The following is a 19,187-nucleotide window of genomic DNA, read 5'->3' as shown; positions in this document are numbered from 1 at the left end:
TTCCAGCATTACATCGTCTTGTTAGAATGTGTCATACCTCAAGCAGCAAAAGTCTGCTCACTGTTCCCCCAACTGAAGTTAATTCCTCTCAACAGTCCTGTGTGGAACAGCCATCGATTTTAGTAACGGTTGCTAAAATCATTTTCCTCTTACAAACAGAAATCTTCATCTCTTTTCTGTTTCAGAGTAAATAGTACATACCAGCACTATTTTAAAATAACAAACTCTTGATTGAATAATAAAAACTACAGTTAAACACTAAAAAACTCTAAGCCATCTCCGTGGAGATGTTGCCTGTACAACGGCAAAGAGAATGACTGGGGTAGGCGGAGCCTAGGAGGGATCATGTGACCAGCTTTGCTGGGCTCTTTGCCATTTCCTGTTGGGGAAGAGAATATCCCACAAGTAAGGATGACGCCGTGGACCGGACACACCTATGTTGGAGAAAAGGTGTGTCATTGTGTACTTAATTTGCATATCTTACCCAGAATACTTTGCTGCATTGGAAACAATCGCCTAGATTTAGAGTTCTGCGGCCAAAGGGGTGCGTTAGCTACGCATGCTTTTTTCCTCCCGCACCTTTTAAACAACGCTGGTATTTAGAGTTCACAGAAGGGCTGCATTAGGCTCCAAAAAGGGAGCGTATAGCATAATTTACTGCCACTGCAACTCTAAATACCAGCGGTACTTACGGACGCGGCCAGCTTCAAAAACGTGCTCGTGCACGATTCCCCCATAGGAAACAATGGGGCCGTTTGAGCTGAAAAAAAACCTAACACCTGCAAAAAAGCAGCGTTCAGCTCCTAACGCAGCCCCATTGTTTCCTATGGGAAACACTTCCTATGTCTGCACCTAACACCCTAACATGTACCCCGAGTCTAAACACCTCTAATCTTACACTTATTAACCCCTAATCCGCCGACCCCGCTATCGCTGACCCCTGCATATTATTATTAACCCATAATCTGTTGCTCCGTACACCGCCGCAACCTACGTTATCCCTATGTACCCCTAATCTGCTGCCCCTAACACCGCCGACCCTTATATCATATTTATAACCCCTAAATTGAAAAGCTTTTTTACCTTACCAGCCCTTAAAAGGGCCTTTTGTGGGGCATGCCCCAAAGAATTCTGCTCTTTTGCCTGTAAAAAAAAACATACAATGCCCCCCAACATTACAACCCACCACCCACATACCCCTAATATAACCCAAACCCCCCTTAAATAAACCTAACACTAAGCCCCTGAAGATCTCCCTACCTTGTCTTCACCATGCCGGGTATCACCAATCCGTCCAGAAGAGGGTCCGAAGTCTTCATCCAAGCCCAAGCGGGGGGCTGAACAGGTCCATCATCCGGCTGAAGTCTTGATCAAAGCGGGGGCTGAAGAGGTCCATCATCCGGCTGAAGTCTTCTATCAAGCGGCATCTTCAATCTTCTTTCTTCTGGCTCCATCTTCATCCCGCCGACGTGGAACATCCATCCTGGCCGACGACTTCCCAACGAATGACGGTTCCTTTAAGGGACGTCAGCCAAGATGGCGTCCCTTGAATTCCGATTGGCTGATAGGATTCTATCAGCCAATCGGAATTAAGGTAGGAAAATTCTGATTGGCTGATGGAATCAGCCAATCAGATTCAAGTTCAATCCGATTGGCTGATCCAATCAGCCAATCAGATTGAGCTCGCATTCTATTGGCTGTTCTGATCAGAATTCGAGGGACGCCATCTTGGATGACGTCCCTTAAAGGAACCGTCATTCGTCGGGAAATCGTCGGCCAGGATGGATGTTTCGCGTCGGCGGGATGAAGATGGAGCCGGAAGAAAGAAGATTGAAGATGCCACTTGATAGAAGACTTCAGCCGGATGATGGACCTCTTCAGCCCCCGCTTGGATCAAGACTTCAGCCGGATGATGGACCTCTTCAGCCCCCGCTTGGATCAAGACTTCAGCCGGATGATGGACCCCTTCAGCCCCCGCTTGGGCTTGGATGAAGACTTCGGACCCTCTTCTGGACGGATCGGTGATACCCGGCGTGGTGAAGACAAGGTAGGGAGATCTTCAGGGGCTTAGTGTTAGGTTTATTTAAGGGGGGTTTGGGTTAGATTAGGGGTATGTGGGTGGTGGGTTGTAATGTTGGGGGGGGTATTGTATGTTTTTTTTACAGGCAAAAGAGCAGAATTCTTTGGGGCACGCCCCGCAAAAGGCCCTTTTAAGGGCTGGTAAGGTAAAAGAGCTTTTCAATTTTTATTTTAGAATAGGGTAGGGCATTTTTTTATTTTGGGGGGCTTTGTTATTTTATTAGGGGGCTTAGAGTAGGTGTAATTAGCTTAAAATCGTTGAAATATTTTTATAATGTTTGTAAATTATTTTTTTATTTTTTGTAACTTAGTTCTTTTTTTATTTTTTGTACTTTAGTTAGTTTATTTAATTGTATTTATTTGTAGGTATTTGTATGTAATTAATTTATTGATAGTGTAGTGTTAGGTTTAATTGTAGATAATTGTAGGTATTTTATTTAATTAATTTATTGATAGTGTAGTGTTAGGTTTAATTGTAACTTAGGTTAGGATTTATTTTACAGGTAATTTTGTAATTATTTTAACTAGGTAGCTATTAAATAGTTCTTAACTATTTAATAGCTATTGTACCTGGTTAAAATAAATACAAAGTTGCCTGTAAAATAAATATTAATCCTAAAATAGCGACAATATAATTATTATTTATATTGTAGCTATATTAGGGTTTATTTTACAGGTAAGTATTTAGATTTAAATAGGAATAATTTATTAAATAAGATTTATTTTATTTCGTTAGATTTAAATTATATTTAACTTAGGGGGGTGTTAGGGTTAGACTTAGCTTTAGGGGTTAATACATTTATTAGAGTAGCGGCGAGGTCCGGTCGGCAGATTAGGGGTTAATACTTGAAGTTAGGTGTCGGTGATGTTAGGGAGGGCAGATTAGGGGTTAATACTATTTATTATCGGGTTTTTGAGGCGGGAGTGAGGCTGTTTAGGGGTTAATACATTTATTATAGTGGCGGCGAGGTCCCGTCGGCAGATTAGGGGTTAATAATTGTAGGTAAGGTAGCGGCGACGTTGGGGGGGCAGATTAGGGGTTAATAAATATAATATAGGGGTCGGCGATGTTAGGGGCAGCAGATTAGGGGTACATAGGGATAATGTAGGTTGCGGCAGTGTGCGGTCGGCAGATTAGGGGTTAAAAAAAATTATTGGAGTGGCGGTGATGTGGGGGGGGACCTCGGTTTAGGGGTACATAGGTAGTTTATGGGTGTTAGTGTACTTTAGAGCACAGTAGTTAAGAGCTTTATGAACCGGCGTTAGCCCAGAAAGCTCTTAACTCCTGGCTTTTCTCTGCGGCTGGAGTTTTGTCGTTAGATTTCTAACGCTCACTTCAGCCAAGACTCTAAATACCAGCGTTAGAAAGATCCCATTGAAAAGATAGGATACGCAAATGGCGTAGGGGGATCTGCGGTATGGAAAAGTTGCGGCTGCAAAGTGAGCGTTAGACCCTTTCCTGACTGACTCTAAATACCAGCGGTAGCCCAAAACCAGCGTTAGGAGCCCCTAACGCTGGTTTTGATGGCTAACGCAGAACTCTAAATCTAGGCGAATGTAATTCAGAGGTTTTCTGTGGGAAAACAAGCTCTGGGCCTGTCTAGATTTGTTAATGCACTACACAATGAGTTATTTTTTCTATATTTTGTGCGTAGTGGAGGATTTTAAACTCGCCTTTTATCTCCCCCTAATTTAAAATATTGTTTTATTTATTGTTTTTATATATATATATATATATAAGATTAACATACACATCCTCTGCTATGGTGTTTATAAATCTTGAAAGTTTAGAGATTTGGAACTTTACAGTATGTGGAAATCCTATATTATAAAAGGCCAAGTGTGTTTGTCCGAAGCTGTCATGCGCAGTAGAGACAGCACGAGGACAAACAAACCTGGCCTTGGATTCCCTACCTGACCTGCCGAGCCGACTGCCGCGAGAATAAGTGGGCGTGGCCGAGTGTGAATGGGGCATGGCCTAGCGGGAAGACCCGTGAAGGGGGCGTGGCCTAGCGGGAAGACCCGTGAAGGGGGCGAGAGAGAGAGGGGAGAGAAAGAGGGGAGAGAAAGAGGGCAGAGAGAAAGAGAGAGGGGGGAGATAGAGAGGGGAGAGATAGAGGGGAGAGAGAGAGAGGGGGAGAGAGAGAGAGGAGAGAGAGAGACAGAGGGGGGAGATAGGGAGAGAGAGAGGGGAGATGTGGGGAGAGAGAGAGAGGGGAGAGAAAGAGGGGAGAGAGAGAGCAAGAGGGGAGAGAGAGAGAGGGGAGAGAGGGAGGGGATAGAGAGAGAGGTGGGAGAGAGAGGGGGGAGGGGGGAGAGAGAGAGAGAGGGGGGAGAGAGAGAGGGGAGAGAGAGAGGAGAGAGAGAGGGAGAGAGAGAGGGGGGGGAGAGAGAGAGAGGGGAGAGAGAGAGAAGGGAGAGGGGGAAAGAGAGAGAGGGGGAGAGAGAGACAGAGGGGAGAGAGAGAGACAGAGGGGGGAGAGAGGGGGGAGAGAGAGAGAGAGGGGAGAGAGAGAGAGAGAGAGACAGAGGGGGGAGATGGAGAGAGAGGGGGGAGAGAGAGAGCGGGGAGAGAGAGGAGAGAGAGGAGAGAGAGAGGGGAGAGAGAGAGGGGAGAGAGGGGAGAGAGAGAGGAGAGAGAGAGGGGAGAGTGAAAGGGGAGAGAGAGAGGAGAGAGAGAGAGAGAGGAGAGAGAGAGAGAGGGGAGAGAGAAAAGGGAGAGAGAAAGGGGAGAGAGAAAGGGGAGAGAGAGAGAGAGGAGAGAGAAAGAGAGGGGGAGATAGAGAGAGAGGGGAGAGAGAGAGGGGGGAGAGAGAGAGGTTGAGAGAGGTGAAAGAGAGAGAGGGGAGAGAGAGGGGGGAGAGAGAGAGAGGGGAGAGAGAGAGAGACAGAGGGGGGAGATAGAGAGAGGAGATAGAGGGGGGGGAGAGAGGTTGAGAGAGGGGCGAGAGAGAGAGGGGAGAGAGAGTGGGGGGAGAGAGGGGGGAGAGAGAGGGGAGATAGAGAGAAAGAGAGAGAGAGAGAGAGAGAGAGATGGGAGAGAGAAAGAGAGAGAGAGGCGAGAGAGAGAGAGGGGAGAGAGAAAGAGAGAGAGAGAGGGGAGAGAAAGAGGGGAGCGAGAGAGAGGGGAGAGAGAGAGGGGAACGAGAGAGAGGGGAGAGAGAGGGGGAGCGAGAGAGAGGGGAGAGAGAGTGGGGAGAGAGAGAGATAGGGGAGAGAGAGAGATAGGGGAGAGAGAGAGAGGGGAGATAGAGAGAGGGGAGATAGAGAGGGGGAGAGAGAGAGGGGGAAGGAGAGGGGGGGGAGAGAGAGAGGGGAGATGGAGAGAGAGAGAGGGAGAGGGGAGAGAGAGAAAGAGAGAGGGGAGATAGAGAGAGAGGGGAAATAGAGAGGGAGAGAGCGCAAAAGAGGGGGGAGAGAGAGAGAGTGCAAAAGAGAGGGGGGAAAGAGAGCGCAAAAGAGAGGGGGGAGAGAGAGAGCTCAAAAGAGAGGGGGAGAGAGAGAAAGCAAAAGAGAGTGGGAGGGAGAGAACGCAAGGGGTGGGACCACTGTACTGCAAAAAATGGCCCGTGTGAACGGGCTTTAGGACTAGTTTAGAATATTTACCTTGTAAACATTTCTTGTCAAAGTGTTAATGATGCCGGTAAGGTGGAGCTGGAAATTTTCAGTTTCATCATAACTCTGAGGTTTTAACCCAGAATCTGGAGACAAATGTGTTTGAGACATTTTCACATCTTCCATTGACTCAACAAACACCTGGCTGAACCACTGCAAGGAAAACTGGTACATGTAATCCAGTTGAATAAGATTGACCACTACAAAGTACAACACAGCCCCTCTTCTTGCAACAGGCATGTATATTCCTCTGGCTTCCTCAATGGTAACTTCTGTTCTTCCAGACTCCTCAATCCGCTTAGATATATCCCTTGATGTAATTTTGGATTGCTGCAAAGTGTCAATGAGGGCCTCATCGTCTAGCAAATGACCTAAACATAAAATAAAACCATTGATAAAAATATTCATTAAAAAATAAATATGAAATTATTTTCTTGTTAAAGTTGTATATATTTATATTCATATTGCTTTGTACTTGTCTCAATGGTGAGAGAGGGGAGTATAATCTACAGTGAGCCAAGATAACCAGATACATGCTCATTTTCCTTCCATTCCCTCTCCCCTTATTTGGGTACAGAGAAATTTGTGTGTATTGGATTTAATATTTGGTTTTATTTTATATTAATAGGCTGTATCTTGTAAAGACACAGAAGTCATCATAGTTATATTAACATTTATATTAATAGGCATCAGACTATGCTAACACAATGACAGTGGCTAGTCAACTCAGACATCGACGCGTTTCGGCCTAATAACAGGCCTTTTTCAAGACCTGTCAACGTACTGCTGGTAAGCACATTTCTGATACCTTAATAAGGTGTTCTATCTGTTTTGCACTATTATTCTTTTTGTTTTATACAGGATTACTCAGGATATTCTAAATCTACAGATGGGATTTCACTAACAAGGAGACACCAGAAGTTCACTACAACACTTTGGCCACTTCCACTCTAAACTTACACATTTTTTACAGATTTTATATTTTTTATATTTCATATATTTTATATATATATTTTTTTTATATTTTTTTATATTTTTATTCTTATTTTTAATTTTGCATTTTTGTCAATATTTGGCTTTTTTGGAATTTTTTATATTTTACATTCATCGTCTTTTTTTTTTTATCACATTTGGATATTTGGACACACTCATCAAATGTGCACTTGAACACGTGCACAAGAACCTTGAGACTTTACACACAGTCACTACTTTTACTCACCTTATTGGACACTCATTTTTGGGACACATTAATCTATTTATGTCGTTGTGCACATGTGTTTCAGAATTCATGTGATCTATACTGCTGCTTTTATGCTATTCCAAGCATTAATGTGATTAATACTGCTTTTTATGCAAATATTAACAGAATTTTAAGTACATGTGCTCATTATATTTTATGCTCATATCTTATGCTATTCATGGATCCATGATTTTGAAACAAATATCGTTTTTATTGTATATCTATTATCTGTGTTAATAAATATTGATCAATCCACCCATTCACCTGAGCCTTAGATATAGGCGCTCACTCCTATCAGCTTACATAGCATTACTCTACAACAAAAGACACCCAGAGAGCAAAGTAAATTTGATAATAGAAGTAAATTGAAAAGTTGTTTAAAATAGCATGCTCTATCTGAATCATGAATGTTTAATTTGGCTTTACTGTCCCTTTAACTAATTCAAAAAGTATTTCTTCAAATGAGATGGACTGCCATAGAAAAGGGAGTCAAGCTGTTTAAAGTTTATGCACGTCAGATTCTTGCAGAGGGCCCATGTCAGAGACTACAAGAATAAGTATTTTATAAAAAAGAAATGTGTGGATGTTTACATTTTTCACCACATATTACCTTCATTTTTCTCAAGCAGAGTTAGTGAGCGTGTTTCCAGTTCCCGAAGTGTACAAAGATCAGTGCTGATGCTCTCTAACAGTCGACATCTCTGTATCTCGAGGTGAGGCTTCTCGTGGGTGACAACACTAGACAGGAGCTGGTCTTGTAATCCTTTGAACGTCACAGTGAAGTTTATCATTGTCACCATGATACAAACAGCTGGCAGAAAATGAGGATTGGGGTTCTGTGTTGACAAATAGAGTCTGAAAGAAGAGAGCATTCAGGTTATATAAAAAGGGCATTGCCCGCACGGAATCATTCATCTGTTACATAGGCCCTGATATTCAAATCCTCTCCACTCAGGTCAGATATTCTAAAATGATCCTCCAGCAATTTTACATCCTTAGAGAAATTTTCAAAAGGCAGATTTTGCTTTACTTCTCCAAGGGGCGTTCCCTGCATTTCTGTATGTGAAGGAGAGACAAGCCCAGTGCAATATAGCACTGCATGACATGACAGTTCTGCTGTATTTACACTTTGTGCCCTCTATTTTATATCACTTTACACTTCAGAATACATTTTATTTAAACTTTGCACTTTCTATTTTGTATTTTATTCTGTGTACAGCAGTGTATTTAGGATTGCGATTTTACAAATTCTGATTATAGTGCTGACTTCAAAGAGTCAAAACTCACTGAATATTCTAAGTGGAGTAACCTGGAAATCCTAGAGAGATGGGAGATGCCTTCCATAAAAAGTAATCAAGCTCTATTAGATAGAAAATTCCCATGGGAGAGAGAAGGTAACTGGAGAACCCCTGGGGCAGATATAAAGGCTCAATTTGAATCAATTCCACATTAAACTGAAAAGGGTTTCACTACAAATTAACTTGCTTTTGTCTATATTTTAGTAAACATCAATTCATTTTATAATAGTTAAAAATTATATTGTGAATTTTGAGCACACTTCACCTGTTTACAGCTGTTGAGACAAATCAGTGAGACCAGCTTCTTTAAATTGCTTACAAAATTTCAGAAGACGTGTGAGAGAGTTTCAGACACCCTGGGAACTCCCCTGTGCAGCCCAGGGAACTGCCCAGTCCCTCCCACTTTCTGAAGCTGTCAGTTTTACTTTGCAATGCAGCAAATTCAATGTGCAATGCAATTTGTAAAAGCTATACAGAAATATACAATTTATGATCCTAATTTGTTAAAGTAACACACAAACTTTCAAAACATGATCAGAATTTGTAAAATCACTGCTAAAGCTAAATCTAAATGTATTAAAATATAAATGAGAAATTGCAAAGCTTGAATTCTATAATACTGAAAGGACCCAATCTAAAGTGTAAAGTAATCTAAAGTACAAAGTACAAAGTGTAAGTGTAACAAACTCTCATACTCACTGTATTGCACTGGGCTTGTCTCTCCTTCATATATAGAAATAAGAGATCACGCAGTGCTGGAGAGTTCCGCCCTTTTTCTTTTGAATATTCAGTGAGTTCAGCCCCTGTGAAGTCTGAACTGCAATTTCTCGCCAAGCTGGAGAATCTTTGAATATCAGGGCCATAGTATGAAGATTGCAGTAAGTGCTTATTTACATGTCTTGGTTACAATGGCAATAAAAAACCTGTACGTCACACGAATACATGTAGTTTTGATTACTACATTAGTAAACATAAATATTTCTCTCACTTTTATGCTCACCATAATCGTAATGAATTTCAACAGACCTAAAAGTTGAATAAACTAGGTTATAAACAATAGTGTGTGTTTCGTTTTTCTAACTCTATTGTAAAAAAAATGAAGGGGATAACTCAGTATAAAAAAGACCATTTGTGTATATGTATATAGCTTTGATCTGCATATAGGACCTCCCACAAGCCTCCACTCAAATAAATGCTCAGGTTATCACTATTACCATACTGAGCATCTATTAAAAGCTATATATGGACATATTTTTAAGAGGGGTTTCTGATCTTTAAATTAAGGAGTCTTGGGGGTCCCTAGGCCTTTTTGATGACCTGTTACAGGCCTATAAAGACTCCCTTCACTGCCAGACAAATGCCCTTTTCAGCTCAATTTAGAGTAGGTTTTTAGTTAGTATAGGCTTTTTTTAAGGGGACTTTAGTTTTAGGATAGAGCTTTTACTAGTAGTTTTTTATTTTTGGTCTATTTTTTTTTTACTTAGTGGGTCTTCGGTTGAGGTCTTGGGGGGTTAAGTAGTATAGGGGTAGTTTTTGATGAGGGCTTGTGGAGGTTAGGGGCTTAATAGGTAAGGGGGTAGTTTATGATGGGGTAATGGTGGATTAGGGGTTAATAGAGTAGTGGGTTATTGCGGTGGGAGTATTGGTGGTTAAGGGGTTAAGTAGAGTAGGGAGTTTATTGTAGTGGCGGTTTAGGGGTTAAGTACAGTAGGGAGTTTATTGCGGTGGAGGTAGTGGGGGTTTAGGAGTTAAGAAGAGTAAGGAGTTTATTGCGATGGGAGTGTGGCGGTTTTATGAGTTGTTAATGTAGGGGGTCGATAGTGTAACCTTATTTTTATTATTTTGTGTGTGTGTGTTTAGTGCTTTTTTTCTCAGCTCATACTCTTTACACAAACTTTCAAATCGCTTAAAAAGTTTGAGCTTAAAGTGTGATTGTGTTCGAGCCATCGCATTTACTTTAAACTTGTAATACAAGCGCACATTTACGCTTTACACCGCAAATAGAAAATATGGGGAGCGTAAATTACTGTGAGTTTGCGTAAATGAATTTGCGATAGTTTAAACACCATGCGATCGTGTTTGCGCTCCTCACACTAACAATAGCGTGCCACTTGTAATTTAGCTCTTACTATGATACAATGTAACATAATATAACTTTTATTATTGCTGTCATGTCTGTTTCATGAAAAGATTTCACTAAACATTTAGGAAGTAGAGAACTGTACAATATTTTTGGAGGGAATTATTGTGTATTTTTATAACAGTAACCACCTTGATTATGTAGAGGGATATCATGCATTGCAGCGCTATATGTCAGCCAAGAGTTAATCACTGCCAAGATGTTAAATGCTGAATATTAACCCTTTAACGACGCATGTCGTACAGGGTACGTCGCACACAACCTGGTCTTTAAAGACCAGCGATGTACCCTGTACGACATCAGGGTTTAAAGCGGCTGGAAGCGATCCTGATCGCTTCCAGCCGCTTTCAAGGTATTGCTGTGATGCCTCGATATTGAGGCATCACTGCAATACCTTTTTTCCAAAACCGATGCAGAGAGAGCCACTCTGTGGCCCTCTCTGCACCGGTAGCGATGGGTCCGATCGTTGGTGGGTGAGAGCAGCTGCAGGGAGGCGGGTGGGGGGCCCATCGCTACCCGGCATCCGGTTTCTGAATGTGGAATGTGCACGCCGGGTGCCGGGAGCGTGCGGGGGGCCTGCAGGGAGCGCGCGCGCATGTGTGCACGCGATTGCGCAACAACCACTGCCACCAATGAAACTGTGAATGGGACACAGGGAGAGGGAGGGGGGGAAATAACAATCAAAATAATCTGGGAGTTGGAGAGGGAGGAGGGTATTGATGGGGGGCAGCTACACTACAGAAAAAAGTTTATTACATAAAAAAAAATAAAAAAAAACATTTTTGGGAGGCAAATTGGGTACTGGCAGGCAGCTGCCAGTACCCAAGATGGCAGCAAATAGGTAGTGGGCAAGGGTTATAGAGCTATTTGGGGGGGATCAGAGAGGTTGGGGGCTAAGGGGGGGTCCATCACAGCTAGACAGATATTTAAAAAAAAAAAAAAAAAAAAAGCCTTTTATTTTAGTACTGGCAGACTTTCTGCCAGTACTTAAGATTGCGGGGACAATTGTGGGGTGGGGGAGGGAAGAGAGATGTTTGGGAGGGATCAGGGGGTGGGATGTGTCAGGTGGGAGGCTGATCTCTACACTAAAGCTAAAATTAACCCTGCAAGCTCCCTACAAGCTACCTAATTAACCCCTTCACTGCTAGCCATAATACTCGTGTGATGCGCAGCGGCATTTAGCGGCCTTCTAATTACCAAAAAGCAACGCCAAAGCCATATATGTCTGCTATTTCTGAACAAAGGGGATCCCAGAGAAGCATTTACAACCATTTATGCCATAATTACACAAGTTGTTTGTAAATAATTTCAGTGAGAAACCTAAAATTGTGAAAAATGTAACATTTTTTTTTATTTGATCGCATTTGGCGGTGAAATGGTGGCATGAAATATACCAAGATGGGCCTAGATCAATACTTGGGGTTGTCTACTACACTACACTAAAGCTCCCTACATGCTCCCTAATTAACCCCTTCACTGCTGGGCATAATACACGTGTGATGCTCAGTGGCATTTAGCGGCCTTCTAATTGCCAAAAAGCAACACCAAAGCCATATATGTCTGCTATTTCTGAAGAAAGAGGATCCCAGAGAAGCATATACAACCATTTATGCCATAATTGCACAAGTTGTTTGTAAATAATTTCAGTCAGAAACCTAAAATTTGTGAAAAAATTTGTGAAAAAGTGAACGTTTTTTTTTATTTGATCGCATTTGGCGGTGAAATGGTGGCATGAAATATACCAAAATGGGCCTTGATCAATACTTTGGGTTGTCTTCTAAAAAAAAATATATACATGTCAAGGGATATTTAGGGATTCCTGAAAGATGTCAGTGTCCCAATGTAACTAGCGCTAATTTTGAAAAAAGTGGTTTGGATATAGCAAAGTGCTACTTGTATTTATTGCCCTATAACTTACAAAAAAAGCAAAGAACATGTAAACATTGGGTATTTCTAAACTCAGGACAAAATTTAGAAACTATTTAGCATGGGTGTTTTTTGGTGGTTGTAGATGTGTAACAGATTTTGGGGGTCAAAGTTAGAAAAAGTGTGTTTTTTTTCATGTTTTCCTCATATTTTATCATTTATTTTTAGTAAATTATAAGATATGATGAAAATAATGTTATATTTAGAAAGTCCGTTTAATGGCGAAAAAAAACAGTATATAATATGTGTGGGTACAGTAAATAAGTAAGAGGAAAATTACAACTAAACACAAACACCGCAGAAATGTAAAAAATACCCTGGTCTTTAAGGGAAAGAAATTGAAAAATGGCCTTGTCCTTAAGGGGTTAAAGTGCATGTAAAGTCAAGAGTATTGTTTTTCGTCATATTATGCATCTACTAAAATAAATAGGACTTTAATTCATGTTTTTTTAATCGCATCCTAATTCACGAAATCTATCTATTTACCTACTATTATTAGCCGTGATTCCTCCGCCCGCCATTTTGTCCCTCAATTCACAAGTGATTGACATTGCAGTCTTCTAATCCGCAGTTCCCCCCGGGGCGTTCAGCCCCTTTTCTGTAACATCATCCGATGCTTCTACGCATGTGTTTGGAACTCTAAGAGCTATTCGGATCCAAAGCGCGTCCATGACACACGCATGCGCTACACGGATAATCACTAATTTAATCAATACGGAGTTTAGATGCATGCGCATTGGAAATAGAGCTGCCGAGAGTGATTTAGTCTTGATTCTGTAACGCACGTGCATATCGACTAACAATGTACTTGTAGACATGCATGCGCAAATTGAGCACTCCATGGGGGCGCGCTTCTAAGATACATAATAGAGCGGGCGGGATCGCTCTATACGTCAGGGACTAGAAAACAAGGAAGTACGGGATGGGAGGAGTTGCGAGGAAAAACAGAGCTAAGTTATAATATATAATATTATATGAACAATAACATTTATAAAAAAAAAATATGGCGGTTTAACTAAAGAGGTGTTTGTGAATTAGTATTGAATAACAACTATTAGAAAATTTACATTCACTTTAAGGAATTATTCTTAACCACCAATACAGTGATAAAAATAAATATAACCAATTAACTTAAAACATTAAATGCAAATAATTACCTAAAATTCTGGTTATATTCTATTTCAGAATCACCCATCTTGATGAAGTCTTGACCTGCTCTTCGATAAATTTCTTTTCCCAAAACAGGCTTTAAACTTGTATCTAAGTACTCTGCAACACCCTTCAGAAGAGAAATGGTTTTAGAATAATTTAAATCTAATTTAAGCAATTAGAATGAACGTAGCTTGCTATAGTACCATGTTATAAACAAATTAACTATAAAAATACCTGCACAAAAATGGGTTCCCCAAGCCGTATTGCATTTTCCATTGTCTTTAGATAGCTGGGATCAGAAGCATGAACCTGTCGCAGTTTGTCACCTTCCATCTGACAGATCCACTTATACGCTTGGCCTTGAGGATCAATCAAGAGTGGCCAGTGATAGCCATTTTTTACCAAAATAGCATTTTCAGTGGAGTAGGGGTCAGGCGGCAAGCCTTCGTTCTGCCATCTGCGCACCTGTTGTAAGAAATGATTCAGTGCTACAAAATCATGAATTTAAACACTATTTAAATATTATTAACCCCTAATCTGCCATCCGCCCACACGTCGCTATAATAAACCTATTACCACTATACCGCAAGCCCCCCACAACAAAATATACTAAATCAGTGTTTCTCAATAGCCGGGCCGCGGCCCACTACCGGGCCGCAATGGCCCTGCTGGTGGGCCGCGACCCGACATAGCCTCCAGACACTCACTCTGACAGGCCCGTCTTTACACATGTCCAAAATTTCGGACGGGCCTGTTAGAGTGCCACTGCGCATGTTTGTATGCGCCACTGCGCATGTCTGTATGGGCAGTGTGAACGGCTAGCGGCGCACTGTGAGGAGTGGTGGGCGGCGTGCAGAGCGGATCGGCTCCTAGGTAGGGAACTCCACTGTCACCAATGTCAAATAATTATGGCCACTGACACTAACATGTATATTTAGGGCGGCCACTGATCACCAATGTGTATGTGTACACTATATATATATATATATATATATATAACCCACTGACACCAATGTGTATGTGTATATATATTTATATATTTATATATATACCCACTCCCGGTGCTTACCGGGCCCTGGACAGGTCCGGTTAAAACTTACCGGGCCTTGAGGTCACTTAGGTTGAGAACCACTGTACTAAATGAAACTATTAACCCCTAAACCTCTGACCTCCCACATCACTACATAAATATATTAACCCCTAAACCTAACCCTAACGTAACCCTAAGCCTAAGTCTAACCCTAACCCTAACACCCCTAACTTAAATATAATTAAAATAAATCTAAATAAAACTTGCAATTATTACCTAAATAATTCCTATTTAAAACTAAATACATACTTAGCTGTAAAATAAAACCTAAGCTATCTACAAAATAACTAATAGTTATATTGTAGCAAGCTTAGGTTTTATTTTTATTTCACAGGTAAGTTTGTATTTATTTTAACTAGGTAGAATAGTTACTAAATAGTTATTAACTATTTAATAACTACTTAGCTAAAATAAATACAAACTTACCTCTAAAATAAAACCTAACCTGCCTTAAACTAAAACCTAACATTACAATAAAATAAAATAAATTAATAAAATACAATGATTTAAATTACAAAAAATAAATAAACACTAAAATACACAAAATAAAAAACAAAATTATCAAAAATAAAAACGAATTACTCCTAATCTAATAGCCCTATCAAAATAAAAAAGCCCCCCCAAAATAAAAATAAAAACATAGCCTACACTAAACTGCCAATGGGCCTTTGTGGGGCATTGCCCCAAAGAAATCAGCTCTTTTACCTGTAAAAAAAAATACAAACAACCCCCCAACAGTAAAACCCACCACCCAACCAGCCAAACCCCCAAATAAAATCCTATCTAAATAAACCTAAGCTCCCCATTGCCCTGAAAATGGCATTTGTATGGACATTGCCCTTTTAAAGGGCATTTAGTCCTTTTTTTTTTTTTAATTGAGGCTTAAAGAAAGTACAGTTGTAAGCATCAGTATAGTTACTATCATAGTCACAAAAATGACTAAACACAGACTAATATGACCACCATGGATGCATAAATGGGTACATCACAAACATTTCTAGCTTAGGTGGTAAGGCCACAAAATTTGACTATGAACAGATAGAGCAAGTGCTAAATAACTTAGCCTCTTTTTTTAGTTTGAAATATAGACTGTCAGTCTCACAATTTAGACCAATATATGGAAAGATATAGTAAATAAAAACCAGAACAAACTACTGAACATGTATTAGAACATAATATAGATTTGGGGATTAATAAAGACTTATAAATGTGAGCTCACCCTATTAGCAAGGTGTAATACCGCCTATCTTTCTGCTTGTAAAAGCTATCCTACTATTAGGCTAAGTGTAAGCGGTCTACTTGGTAATAATACTCGACTTCCTGCTGCTACCATTTGAGTATAGGTTATGCTAAATATCAATAAGAGAATATGTCATGTAGTCGCATCAGTAGATTACCATATCATGTATAATCGGTGCTGGAATGGAGTTGTTCCAAATTTAGTTCGGACTACGTTGAACATAAGGGCTATAATGCGCCGTCCCGGCCGTGGACAGCATATCAGCCTACATGACAAACACTGACAAAACATAAATACAGTCTTATCTAATACATAGAGATCAGGAAAGTGGTGGTGCTTAGATCATCTTAATAACGTATTTAAAGCTGCAGTGTGGGTATTCAATGGATTCTAAATTAAAATATTAGCTGATGGTCTCTTCTATACCATACAAATATCCAAAAATCAAGCTCTGCCAGCAAATATGTAAGATTAAGAGCGGATAATAGAGCAAAATGAGCAATGTCCTATCTGGGTAATAAGCTTGTGTAATACTAAATAACTAAGATGAGAAGCAGCATAAAAATAAGTCTCTCAAATTTTCAAACATAACATTATCATAATAAGAAAACTCTATATACAATGCAAAACATTAATAGTGTTTGTATAATCAACACTATATTAGTCCTAAGCTTCGGAGAGGCAGGAGAGAGATCTCTAAAACCGATTCAGAACGCTTCTTCTAACAATTAGTTCAACTCAAACTTGAGCTCCTCGTAGCTTTGAAACACTAAAAAGTTCTTAACCGATCCCGGATCTCTCATATTCTGTGGCGACATCCCACTGCTGGAGTTCGCATGATCAAGTGTCTAATACAACTGAATCATATAGGGCAACAGTCCTCAAGCAGGAGTCTCCACCCATAAGTACATGTCATGCATAAAGCACATATAGGGACCTCTCGGATTTCCACTCACCCCCATTGATCTGCGTAGATAATGGTACAGTGCAAGCTTAGGTCCATAGCAAAGGAAGCAGGGTACCTTGAGGCTCCGCTATAGGCTGGTTAAGTTTAATTGCTTTGCGCAAGCGGTCTCATACCTAGATGTTCAAGGCAATCAGTTAAGCACTATGGTACTGCTGCGGTATAGGTGGATGAAAATTGAAATGCGACAGTTCCAGTCTCCGGTTGCGCGTCTATATCTGGTCGATCATGGGGCCGCTATGTAATCAGCTCAGAGGCAATCTCATAGCCAAGTGATGTAAATGCCAATCTCAAACCTCTAGCAAGCTGTTGAGTGAATTGCATGATCAGGATCGAAACGGATTGTTCCCATTTCTCCTCGGTCTCCATTTTGCGCCTCAATCTCGCCCCTATTCTTCTGACGATATCTCAGTGTCTTTAGTATTACTTATCTCTCAATGAAGTCTCTGTTCAGTAGCAGACTTGAAGTGGTCATCAATAACAGATATTATAACGTTCCCTAGTTTGTCTTACTTCAGCACAAATGACTGGGTGATCTGAGTATTCAGGATACGGGGAGGTAGATGTAGCTCTAAGACGTAACCAGGCCTCCACTGCGCACCACATCTATTTCAGGCTGCTGGGCTGAGAACTAATATAAAAGTAACGTAGATCAGCTCCACAAGTATTCGCTTTCAACAAGTCATTGAAAAAATAATGGATTTGTGGCATAAGGAGCGGTAAACAGTGGTTTTATCTACTCCTTCGATCAGCCAGAATTATGAAGCAGCCAAACCTAAGATAGCTACAATATAACTATTAGCTATTTTGTACCTAGCTTAGGTGTTTTTTTTACAGGTAAGTATGTATTTAGTTTTAAATAGGAATTATTTAGGTAATAATTGTAAGTTTTATTTAGATTTATATTAAAAATATTTAAGTTAGGGGGTGTTAGAGTTAGACTTAGGGTTACGTTAGGGTTAGGGGTTAATAGTTTTATTTAGGTGGCGGCAATGTCAGTGGCAGCAGTTTAGGGGTGTTTAGACATGGTTTTTATGTTAGGGTGTTAGATTTAAACGTAATTTTTCTTTCCCCATAGACATCAATGGGGCTGCGTTACAGAGCTTTTGTTTCCGCGATCACAGGTGTTAGGCTTTTTTTTGCCGGCTCTCCCCATTGATGTCTATGGGGAAATTGTGCACGAGTACGTCAAAACACTGCTTGTATTTGGGTGAGGTATGGAGCTCAACGCCACCATTTAGCCTGTGCAAGCCGGGTTTTTCAAAACCTGTAATAGCAGCGCTATAGAGAGGAGAAATACCACCGCTTTTGTGCTGGTCGTTAATTTCCCTATATCGCTCAAAACTCGTAATCTAGCTGTATCTCTGTTATATTATAAAGCACATTTATAAATTCTGGAAACCTTCTACAAAGGCTTTATAGAATAAATACTGTTTATTGTACTTTTTAACACAGATACAAAAACATGCAAAGGCTTTCATTTTAATTTACTGCTCTTGCCTTATAACTTTCAGATTTTTCTCTGATCCTACCAGTCCCAGAAGCACATGGGACATATTAAGTATATATTTTTGTAATGGTGGTTTTTTGTAACTTAGTGCGTCTTCAGTTAGGGGTCTTGGTGGTTAAGCTGTTAGGGGAATAAGTAGTGTAGCTGTATTTTGCGATGAGGGATTGTGGAGGTTAATAGGTAAGAGGGCAGTTTGCAATGGGGTAACAGCAGTTTAGGGGTTAATAGAGTAGGGAGTTTATTGCAGTGGGGGTAGTGGAAGTTTAGGGGTCAAGTAGAGTAGGGAGTTTATGGCGGTGGGGGTTGGGGCTTTAAGGGTTAAGTAGATTAGGGAGTTTATTGCGATGGGGGTGTGGCTGTAACTTTTAACAAGGTGGTTGGCAAGTCTTACCAATTTCTATTTATGGGCACTAGACAAATAAACAGCCTGAACAGCTATATAATAAAGTAAAGGGCACAAAAAAAATCTGCTGGAGGGCAGTGAGTAATTACACACCAGGGGCTGGAGCAGGCTTTTGGTCTTTGTAAGATTTGCTGCTGAGAGAAATTTTGTTGTAATAAATAATTTCTTTTCAAGCACAGGATTTAGCAAAATTTTCTTTTGGCAACTTTTGGATATGAATACACCAATGGAAGTATAATTTAATAATTTAATTTGTCAGGCATTTAAGTTTTAAAGAATACACACTGTAAGGTTTATTGCAGAAGATGTTTGTATCAATCTATATTAATGCTTCAATAAATACAGCGTAATGCATTCGCTATTCATTAGCTAAATGAATACGTCTGAGGTATGCGCATTTGGCTCTTTATTTATAGCGACAAATATTTTTTTTATTGCTATCTGGATTAGTACAAAAATGTATTTTGCACTTTTTTCCCTAATAAATCTGGTGCTGAAAAGAACCGAATGCCACAGATCATGGCCATATT

The 19,187-nt window shown here is 40.4% G+C and overlaps 1 protein-coding gene across 1 annotated transcript in view; it reads right to left on the bottom strand.

Moving 5' to 3' along the window:
• Window positions 1-19,187, bottom strand: part of DNAH14 (dynein axonemal heavy chain 14) — a 746,387-nt gene that overhangs the window by 154,883 nt on the left and 572,317 nt on the right. The window contains 4 exon segments of the mRNA XM_053712788.1: window positions 5,686-6,065; window positions 7,545-7,789; window positions 13,456-13,577; window positions 13,685-13,915. Coding sequence (XP_053568763.1) covers window positions 5,686-6,065; window positions 7,545-7,789; window positions 13,456-13,577; window positions 13,685-13,915 — 978 coding nt within the window.

The sequence above is a fragment of the Bombina bombina genome, chromosome 4 (genome assembly GCF_027579735.1).
Source record: "Bombina bombina isolate aBomBom1 chromosome 4, aBomBom1.pri, whole genome shotgun sequence".
NCBI lineage: Eukaryota > Metazoa > Chordata > Amphibia > Anura > Bombinatoridae > Bombina > Bombina bombina.
This window is presented reverse-complemented; position numbering and strand designations above follow the sequence as displayed.